The sequence below is a fragment of the Acipenser ruthenus genome, chromosome 52, assembly GCF_902713425.1.
Source record: "Acipenser ruthenus chromosome 52, fAciRut3.2 maternal haplotype, whole genome shotgun sequence".
NCBI lineage: Eukaryota > Metazoa > Chordata > Actinopteri > Acipenseriformes > Acipenseridae > Acipenser > Acipenser ruthenus.
In genome coordinates this window covers 6097429-6107194 of record NC_081240.1, presented here as the reverse complement: position 1 = coordinate 6107194, position 9766 = coordinate 6097429, and the positions used below count along the sequence as shown (strand labels likewise).

General features: G+C 41.0%; 1 protein-coding gene across 2 annotated transcripts in view; it reads left to right on the top strand.

Moving 5' to 3' along the window:
• The first annotated feature begins 4232 nt into the window (after positions 1 to 4232).
• Positions 4233 to 9766, top strand: part of LOC117432958 (E3 ubiquitin-protein ligase TRIM47-like) — a 46330-nt gene continuing 40796 nt past the window's right edge. For both annotated transcript variants that reach the window (XM_059016339.1, XM_059016338.1), the window contains exons 1-5: positions 4233 to 4873; positions 7744 to 7839; positions 8036 to 8269; positions 8423 to 8582; positions 9510 to 9575. In XM_059016339.1, coding sequence (XP_058872322.1) covers positions 4292 to 4873; positions 7744 to 7839; positions 8036 to 8269; positions 8423 to 8582; positions 9510 to 9575 — 1138 coding nt within the window. In that variant the 5' untranslated portion in view covers positions 4233 to 4291. The remainder of the gene's footprint in view (positions 4874 to 7743; positions 7840 to 8035; positions 8270 to 8422; positions 8583 to 9509; positions 9576 to 9766) is intronic.

Sequence of the window (9766 nt, the reverse complement as noted above, 5' to 3'; positions counted from 1 at the left end):
AGAATACATGTCAGGGATACCATTTCAATCAGGCCTGTGGATGACACAAAAGTGTGTGCTGCATGTAGCAGGTTTTCCTATGTTTTTGTCCCATTTGTTGTTCCCTTTGAAGAAATCCAGAAGTGCTAGTCAGAACTGAAGGGATTAAAATACATCCAACACTGAGGCATTATCACCCCCTGCTGGGAGAAACAAAGAACTGCAGTTTAGTCTCCTCAATACAAGGGTTGTTGGATATCGGCTTCCCTTTGATCAAGGTGTTTTTTTTTAGCATGGTACAGCACTGGGGAATCTCTTCGGTAACAATTTAAACATGGAGCTTCATGCGTACCTTTATACAGGCAAGCAATAGGTACAAGATGCCTTTTCCTCGTGTTGTTGTTGTTGTTGTTGTTATTATTATTATTATTATTATTATTATTATGTTTGTAAATTATCTCATCGGATTTCTGAAATGGTTGGATTATTACCTTAACAAGCATCTAATTAGATATCGCGTCTACGCGTGAGGCAGTTTCAATATTATAATTGTTTGCTTATTTTAACAATAATGTGAGTGAAATATCATCTCAAGAAAGGAGACATTTCCAAGGATAACATAAATCACATTCAAATTGCATTACATGTGCAATCTGCCCACAGTGGAAAAGCAGAAACGTGCATTAAGCCTGGCCTTTGTCGCCCTCTTCAGGACAAACTCTGCAGCTGCGCAGATTATTGTTGAAGGGATTCTTCTCACATGATTCAATTGGAAATGTTGGGCCAGATTCACAAAACCTTCAGCATTGTTTTTATTAAATGCATTGTTTTACTAAATGCATTGTTTTATTAAATGCAAGCACAGTTCATTTTAACCGTAATAATGCTTATAATCAGATTTTACATTAAAAACAAAACTTTTAGATTTAAATAAGCATGTCGTTTAATAACCATTTTTTACATTCATGTACACTATTTAATGTAAATCTTTTTTCATGTACTTTTTCTTTAAATGTTTTGTAAAGTTTTAATGTTCAATAAATGTTTTGTTCTGCGCCTACTTCTGAAATGAACATAAACTAAGTGGACTGTCAACAGCAGCTGCTCTCTGGAAACGTGAAGTGCACAAAAAAGCTTTGGAGAAAACGTTAAACACACATAAAAGATATTCTACTATAACAATGACCACACAGTGCTGCTTTAACTAAACAATACCAGCAGACCAGCCTATTTCATACAGGTCTTTGTAACTAAACAATACCAGCAGACCAGCCTATTTCATACAGGTCTTTGTAACTAAACAATACCAGCAGACCAGTCTATTTCATACAGGTCTTTGTAACTAAACAATACCAGCAGACCAGCCTATTTCATACAGGTCTTTGTAACTAAACAATACCAGCAGACCAGCCTGTTTCATACAGGTCTTTTTAAGAAGAAAAAAAAAAACAGAGCGATTCAGCCTATTGTATCTTTCAAAGGTTTGCCTGCCAGTTGAAGGAGCCAATGATAGCAGGGTAATACTATTGTGAAGCTGCTCAAAGAACACTACAGGTACAGTCCTGAATCCTCCCAGAAGCTGAGGGTGTGAAGTATAGAAGAACTGAAATGTCCGCTCTGGATAGACAAACACCAAAAAGATAACAAAGTTACAAACTGAATGAAAGGAGACAGTACAATATTGTGGGATCAAATAAAAGCAGGTTTTTCACATCTTCAGCGTGCCCAGCTGGCACGAGCCTGTGAGGCTCTGTAGTCTTCGGAGTGCTAGCTCGGGTTCAAATGATTTCAGTTGCTTCTTGACTCTGGGATCAAGCTATCAGTCACTTCCAGGTGGTTAGTCAAGCTGACAGCCCCTAAAAGACTAAAACATCCAATTTAAAACACATGAAAGCCCCGTGCAGCCAGTCTACTCAGGCTAAGTGCTTGAGAAAGAGAGAGGGAGAGAGGTCTAAAGGGAAGGGGTGTATATCTCACTGCTCATGAACACACTGCTCCCAGGTAGGAAATCCACTGAAATCATTAAAAATTAAAAATGACAAACAACATTTCCATTGCTTGATTTTCAAACAGAATATTTATAAGCAACACAGGGTAAATATTTCAGAGTTTTCAAAGGCTTCCTGTGCTGGGAACCTCATCACTACCTGTGCTGCCTACCTGGGGTCATTCAACTGCATCATCAATATCTTGGTAACTCCAGGAAATCATAAAGACAGGTAAGTTTTGTTTGTTGTGAAATCATCAGTCTCTCTGTCTCACTGCATCAAGCCTTATAGCAGTAGTACAAAATCTCCACAGAACTAAATATGTTGCTATTTGTTCCTAAAATGATTACAACTCCTGTCCCACTCTCTCCTCTCCACCCCTCTCACACTGATTCAGCAGTCTCTGCTCAGCCTGCTTGTCTAAACCTGGCCTCAGTCCCAAACCCCGCCTCTTAGAGCTTTATATAACTCCTGGAATTCAGAAACACAGGTAAGTTTCGTTTCTTGTGAAACCCATCCCTGTCTCTGTATCATTTCAACAGAAACAGCAGAAGCACATATTGTGATTCAAGCCCAGGATCACACTTCATGGTGAATCGAGGGTATTGACACAACTATTCCAATGGCTGGAGTTCCATCCTTCTTATATTCCTGTACAGAACTAGACACTCTAACACAGCAGTCAAACACATTGTTAATACTGTGATAAATCAGGAGAAATGGACAGTCTAAACACGGAAACAAGCTAGTTCTTGTTATTCCACTTGTTCTCCTTGTTGAAGAAGAAAACTCCCCTCCCCTCCAAAAACAATTGAGAACTGAAGTGGAGGCATTTCTGTCCATTTTACCCACTCAGATCCCTCGCTTTCTAAATATATTGGTGCATCTATATATTCTTAATATTACATTTCTGATCGTTAATATTCTAGTATGTGTGTGTTGAATCATTCAATGTGATTTTTGCTTAGATCTTTATTTGAAATGCTTACTAACTATTCCAGCAAGAACTGCCTCTGAAAACTCTTGTCCAGGCTGATTGTGTGGAAACGAGGTGGGGAAGCATATTGGTGGTGCGCTGGGCACTGAAGTCCACAGGGTAAGCATTGTGCACAGCAGCCCGTGCAACAGACATACGCTTCCCAACAATCAGCCTCCAGGAGTCTTTTCAGAAGAAGTCTTTTCAATGTTTTGCTGGAATAGTTATTAAGCATGGAGAATAAAATCTAATCAGAAACAGCCATAGAAAATCCTCATCAGGTAAGACATGTAAAGAACATGATGACGTTTAAACCTTTAACCTCAGTGTGGTCCCCTTGAGTGTTCATTAATATCTATCTATCAGGAGAGTTTTCAAAATGACCAATTGTATCTGTTCATGAAAACACAGCAGCATGGCTGATTGAAATGAACTCTCTTTGAAATGTTTGATGAAAGGGGTCAGGAGGTGGGGTCCTATTACCTGTAACACAGGAAGGAAGTTAGTGAACCGGGAGAGGAAACCAGTGTGGGGGCTGCAGGATCAATGGGCTTCACCTGAGTCAAAGAGAGTGGAAATAAAGAAGTGTGGAAAACAAAACGAGCAACAGCAAAACAAGAAGGGACTTGAGAGAACGATGCTCTGCTGATGAGAGGGAAGACATTGTCTGAATTGAATAAAACAAATAGTGCACAGATTTGAAAAGTAGGTCCCTTGATTGTAAGCTTTGTTTGAGTGTCTGTTCTGTATAAAATGGTTTTAACTCATGAAACCAGCACTGTAATAAATGAGTATGTCAGTAACGTACACACCCTGTCTGATAACACTAGAACATGTCTAGTTCTCATAATATACAGCCTCCCCTGGACTGGAGGGACCACCCTTCATGTTCTCTTAGGGGGGGAGCAGTTCAGACTGTGTGCCTTAAGCTTGCCCTGAACTGGAGGGAAGAAAGCAGTTGGTGCTCAGAGACAAGTTTGTGGTTGAGGACGAATGGACTTTGAGATGTGGATTAATGCCCATGAAGATCGAACTCCACCAAACTGACTTCCCTTGTGAACTTCTGAGGATTCAGACCCACACAGAAGTGAAGGTCTAGTGCAGTCAAATACATACTGTAGCTATAGAAGGGTTACTGTGACAATGCCATTCTCAAACTCCAGTCCTACTCCCAACTCTCTCCTCTCCGCCCCTCTCACACTGATTCAGCAGTCTCTGCTCAGCCTGCTTGTCTAAACCTGGCCTCAGTCCCAAACCCCGCCTCTTAGAGCTTTACTCAATTCCAGGAAATCAGCACAGTGAAGTTTCTGTTGTGAAATCGTCAGTCTCTCTGTCTCACTGCAGCAAGATGGCTTCAAAAGTATGGTCAGAGGATCGGTTCAGCTGTCCAGTATGTCTGGAGCTATTGAAAGACCCAGTCGCTATTCCATGTGGACACAGTTACTGTATGGGGTGTATTAAGAACTGCTGGGATCACACTGATCATACAGGTGTCTACAGCTGCCCCCAGTGCAGAGAGACCTTTACCCCAAGGCCTGTTCTGCGCAGAAACACCATGCTGGCCGAACTTGTGGAGGAATTAAAGACAACAGGACTCAATCCTCCTCCTGCTCAAAGTTATGCTGGACCTGGAGATGTGTCGTGTGATGTCTGCACTGGGAGAAAGTTCAAAGCTGTGAAATCCTGTTTGACGTGCCTGGCCTCTTACTGTGAAACACACGTCAAGCCACACTATGAGGGGGCTGCTTTCAAGAGGCACAAGCTGATCAATGCTATCGAAAATCTGGAGCAGAAGCTTTGTGCTGAACACCAACGAGTTTTAGAGGTCTTCTGTAGAACGGATCAGATGTGTATTTGCTGGTTGTGTACAGGCAAGGAACACAAGAACCATGACACAGTCTCAGCTGAGACAGAAAGGACCGGGAAACAGGTAAGGGTTTGAACCATTTCCTTGTAGCTATCCTAGAAGATAAGAATTCCCAGGGATATTTAACTGTTTACTAGGTTATACAGTTTCACATTAGATCAGATTTTAATTGTATGTAAAGAGCTATTTAAAGAGCCCTAGTTTTTTTAATTGCTCTTTCTAAACTATGATGTACTACAATGTATTTCAGGGTGTAACAGGGGCATTGTTACAGGTGTGGCTATCGTTGATTGACAGGAGAGACACAGGAGGTTTTCTTTGATACAAAAAACACAAAACATTCAAAACAAAACACTGCTCGAAAACAACTAGAAAATAAAAGATGATCAAACAAGAAAGGAGGTCCTGCTCCAGGAACAGTCTCCCTGACACCTCCTCTCTAGACTTGGGTGGGATTAAAATCCTGGATTTGAATATGCCCTGCTATATCTAGCACACACTTGATTATCAAAAACATTATTTACAATCAAATAAAAACACACTATTTACATGTACAGGACCTCAACCCTGCCTCACAGGGTAAGAAGGATCTGTTCAGCTGTTTTGTGGTGCATTGGAATTTGTAGTGTAAAATTAGCATGATTTGTATTCCTAGTGTTTTTTACATGTATCTTGCGACTATATAAAATCATAGATCAGTTTCATTGTTTAAGATATTATAGTTTTATTGGTTAAACTGTTTAAAAATAACATTCCCAGCAAAGACAAGCACATAATTTAAAAAAGCAAAAAAATGACCAAGATTAATTGAGAGGAACGCGGCAGTTCTACACATAAAGTTACAGAGAGAACTGCCAGTGACTCTCTCTACAGCACGGATAGTTTACGTGTTTTCAGGGTATTGGTGCAGCAAAAGTAAATCAGCCAAAAGCACCATTTCATTTTTAATTTGTAGTTTCCAACAATCTTATGTGAAATGTAGAAAACAAAGTTAATCCCTGTCATACAGTAAGAGAAACAAGTCGCCAAAGGAAGGTAAAAATGTCCATCTCCTCCTTCTTCTCCTCCTTCTTCCATAGATGTTTTTTTTTTTTTGCAGACCCCAGGCACTTGTATCCAAACATGTATATATTACAGGACATCCGAGTTTAATGACAATTAACGTATATTGTCGACATGGAAATATACTGGGGAACACACTTATTGTGATGTCCGAATCATTTATATTAAAATATCTATTGATATTTTAAAATGAACTAGTCGCACGCATCACAGGTAAAAAAAAAAAAACAGAAACAAATTGCAGACCCCATGCCCTTTTATCGATGCATATGTATATCTGAAATAAAAACACATTGGAAACGTGAAAAAATGCCAACTTGTCAAAAGTGCACAGCCATTTAAAGTAGAGATATCAAAAACACAAGCCAAGTTTCAAGAAACCATTGGGGCAACCTTGCCCAGCACAAAGCAAGTAGGCACAACTGTAAAACCGATGGGGGCAAAGGTTGCTCCAATTGTTTCCACTAACTTGGTTTGTGTTTTTCAGGCACAATAAAAGCAGATCAAACGCATGAAAAACACAAGCCAAGTTAGTAGAAACAATTGGGGCAACCTTGACCCCCACCACTTTGAAAGTTGTGCCTATTTGCATCTATCTGCACTGGCAGAGCTGCTGTGCCCGTGCCTTTAAAAGTGACACATACGCATCTATCTGCACTGGCAGAGCTGCTGTGCCCATGCTTTTAAAAGTTACACATACGCATCTATCTGCACTGGCAGAGCTGCTGTGCCCGTGCCTTTAAAAGTGACACATACGCATCTATCTGCACTGGCAGAGCTGCTGTGCCCGTGCCTTTAAAAGTGACACATACGCATCTATCTGCACTGGCAGAGCTGCTGTGCCCATGCCATGCCATTCTTTCGATCACCCTACTAGTCCCCTCTTTCCTTTGCTCTCTTCCACAGTGAAGTCCTTCTGGTCACGGGCTCATTCTTCTGGGGATTTTGTGTGTTTAGGCATTTTTTACATTTCTTCACAATTTGCAATTCTGTTTTAAATTCCACGAGTGTGAATCCTCCCTATTGAACTGTAATATAGTTTGAAATCCCACGAGCAAGAACAACCATCCGTTTCTAATTGTAATCTCGTTTTAAATCTCACAAGCGTGTGCAATCCTCCAATAGAAATGCAGGAATGTGCTGCCACTCAGTTTAAAGTATTCAGAATGAATCAATGAGAGATTCAAGTCAGGAAGGAGGTTCATTGCCCTACTGCGCTGGGAAAGGGATTTTTTTAGGTTTTAGGTTATTTTATTGTATTTTTTCACATGGAAAGGGGTGAAGTCAATGTGAATTGAGTAACCATGTCCAGTGTTTTTCCTGTGTTTATTGGGTATACACTGATTTCATTTTTTTTTATTTTATCAGGGCTGTTTTATCTGTGTTTATCAATAAAAACCAGAAATCAGAAGCCCTAAATATCCATTAAAGAAAAAGCTGCTTCAGTTTCCTAGGTGCTTAACAAAACAAACATCTAACACATGCTAGATCAGCCATCATTCACTGTTACTAGTATGAAAACGTGCCATCTAGTGGACAGCTATTTTGGATCAAGTGTCCTTTTGTATTGCTGGCAGCTGTGCACTAGATGGTGTTGTATCTTACTACTATTAACACATGTTGTCTGATCTAGCCTGTGCTACAGATGTCTATGGCATGCAAATAGAACTGAAGAGCAAATTATATTTGAGAACCTCTAAGAATTATTGCAAACATTGTTAAGAGTTAAAACAAGAAAAAAGAAAATATATTTAAACTAAAATGATTCTGTCAGTTTCAATAGCATACTTAAACAGGCCTGTGTTGGGTGTGACAGGATATCACTCAATGCCTTGTCAGAAATGTCACTGTGTCACTGTGTTTCCACACAGAAGCAGCTGGGAGAGACACAGACAGAAATACAACAGAGAATCCAGGAGAGACTGAAAGAAATTGAGAAGCTGAAACAGGCTGTGGAGTCATTGAAAGTTGGTATTGAAAAGAGGGTTTTGTTTATTATTATTATTATTATTATTATTATTATTATTATTATTATTATTATTATTATTATCATTATTAATAACAGATGGACTGGAACACATCTACAGAAGTTTACTGTCTATGCCTGATGTGTTGTTGATATCAATTCTAACCATGTCTCCTCTACTGTGTTCTTTCACTCAGAGATCTGCATGCATAGAAATAAAGGAAAGTGAGAAGATCTTTACTGAGCTGATCATATCCATTGAGAAGATCCACACTGAGGTTATTGAGCTGATTGGAGCTAACGAGAAGGCTGCAGTGAATCAGGCTGAAGGACGCATGAAGAAACTGGAGCAGGAGATTGCTCAACTAAGGAGGAGAAACGCTGAGCTGAAACAGCTTTCAGAGACAGAGGATCACATCCATTTTCTGCAGGTAACATCACTGCTTGTTAGAAAATCTCAAGTCCATAACTGGGACGGTTTCAGACAGAACTCTCCAATTGAATGAATCATTGCTTTTCCTCAGGAATGTTTTGGACCCCATTCTGTTTCACTGAAAACACCTTTCTCCACTTTACTGTTGTAGAATTTCCAGTCTCTCTGTGCCCCTCCTGAAGCTGGAGACTTACCCAGCGTTACTGTCAATACAGACATCTCTTTTGAGGCTGTGAGGAAAGCTGTATCTGAACTTAAAGACCATATTGTGGACTTCTGCAAGGGGGAATTAGTCAAAATAACCAAAACAGGTTGGTGTGAAATAGATTCCTTTGGTAGAGATTTCTCAAATAGACCATGGCTTGAGGAGGGACAGGACTTGCAAGACATTAATAAAGACCTCTTGAAGATTGTTGGCTATGTGAATATTGCAGCAGGGAGGAGGGAGGGAGGCAACAGGGAAGAGGAGGAAGGAGTGAGGAGGCAGCAGGGAGCATGGAGGAGGGAGCAGGGAGGGCAGAGCAGGGAGCATGGGGGAGGGAGCATGGAGGGAGTAGGGAGAAGTGAGCAGGGAGTATGGAGGAGAGCATGGAAGAGGGAGGAGGGAGCATGAAGGTTGGAGCAGGGAGGAGACAGGAAGGAGGCAACAGGGAGGAGGGAGCAGAGAGAAGGGAACATGAAAGAGTGAGCAAGGAAGAGGGAGCATGTAAGTGGGAGGAGGTAACATGGAGGAGGGAGCAGGGAGCATGGAGGAGGGAGCATGGAGGAGGGAGAAGGGAGCAGGGAGGAAGGAAAAGGGAGTGATGAAGCAGACTGGAGGGAGAAGGGTGCATGCAGGAGGGAGCAGGGAGGTGGTAGGAGGGAGTATGGAGGATGGGACAGAGATTGATGAAGCAGATAAGAGGGAGTGATGTGAGGATGGAGCAGACAATGACTGCTGTATGTTTGATGCACAAGTTTGTGCTAATATGGACACCGTACTGTTGGGTAAAGATATGTGATGGAGAGGAAGGAACACACGACTCCAGTGCAGTGGCAGACGTGTTCACATTGACGTTGGCTGCTGCACCGATACGGAAGGAATACATATTCATTGTAATCGTGAAGTACGGATTTTTACATCCTGAAATGCCGTGAATAAGCCTTGTTTCTTTTCAGATTGCTGTTTGGAGTCTTGTGTGTGTTGTGTATTAATCCACATGTTTCAATTCTATTTCTGTCTCTTTTTTCTCACCCAGTGAATGAAGTTGCAGTTTACAGTCTGCAGGCTCCAGAGCCAAGCAGCAGAGCTGAGTTTTTAAAATGTAAGTCTGTTTTCACTGAAACATTTGATTGAAAGATGTGTCACTCCATTGTGAGAAGAGCTAACACTACAGAACAGGGAGGGGTGGAGCTTGAGCGCAGCAATTATTATTATTTATTAGTAATTGTGAAGCCATTAATCTACACTCCTCTCCAACAAGTGTTGGTTCAGATGAATACATGCAGAATGACT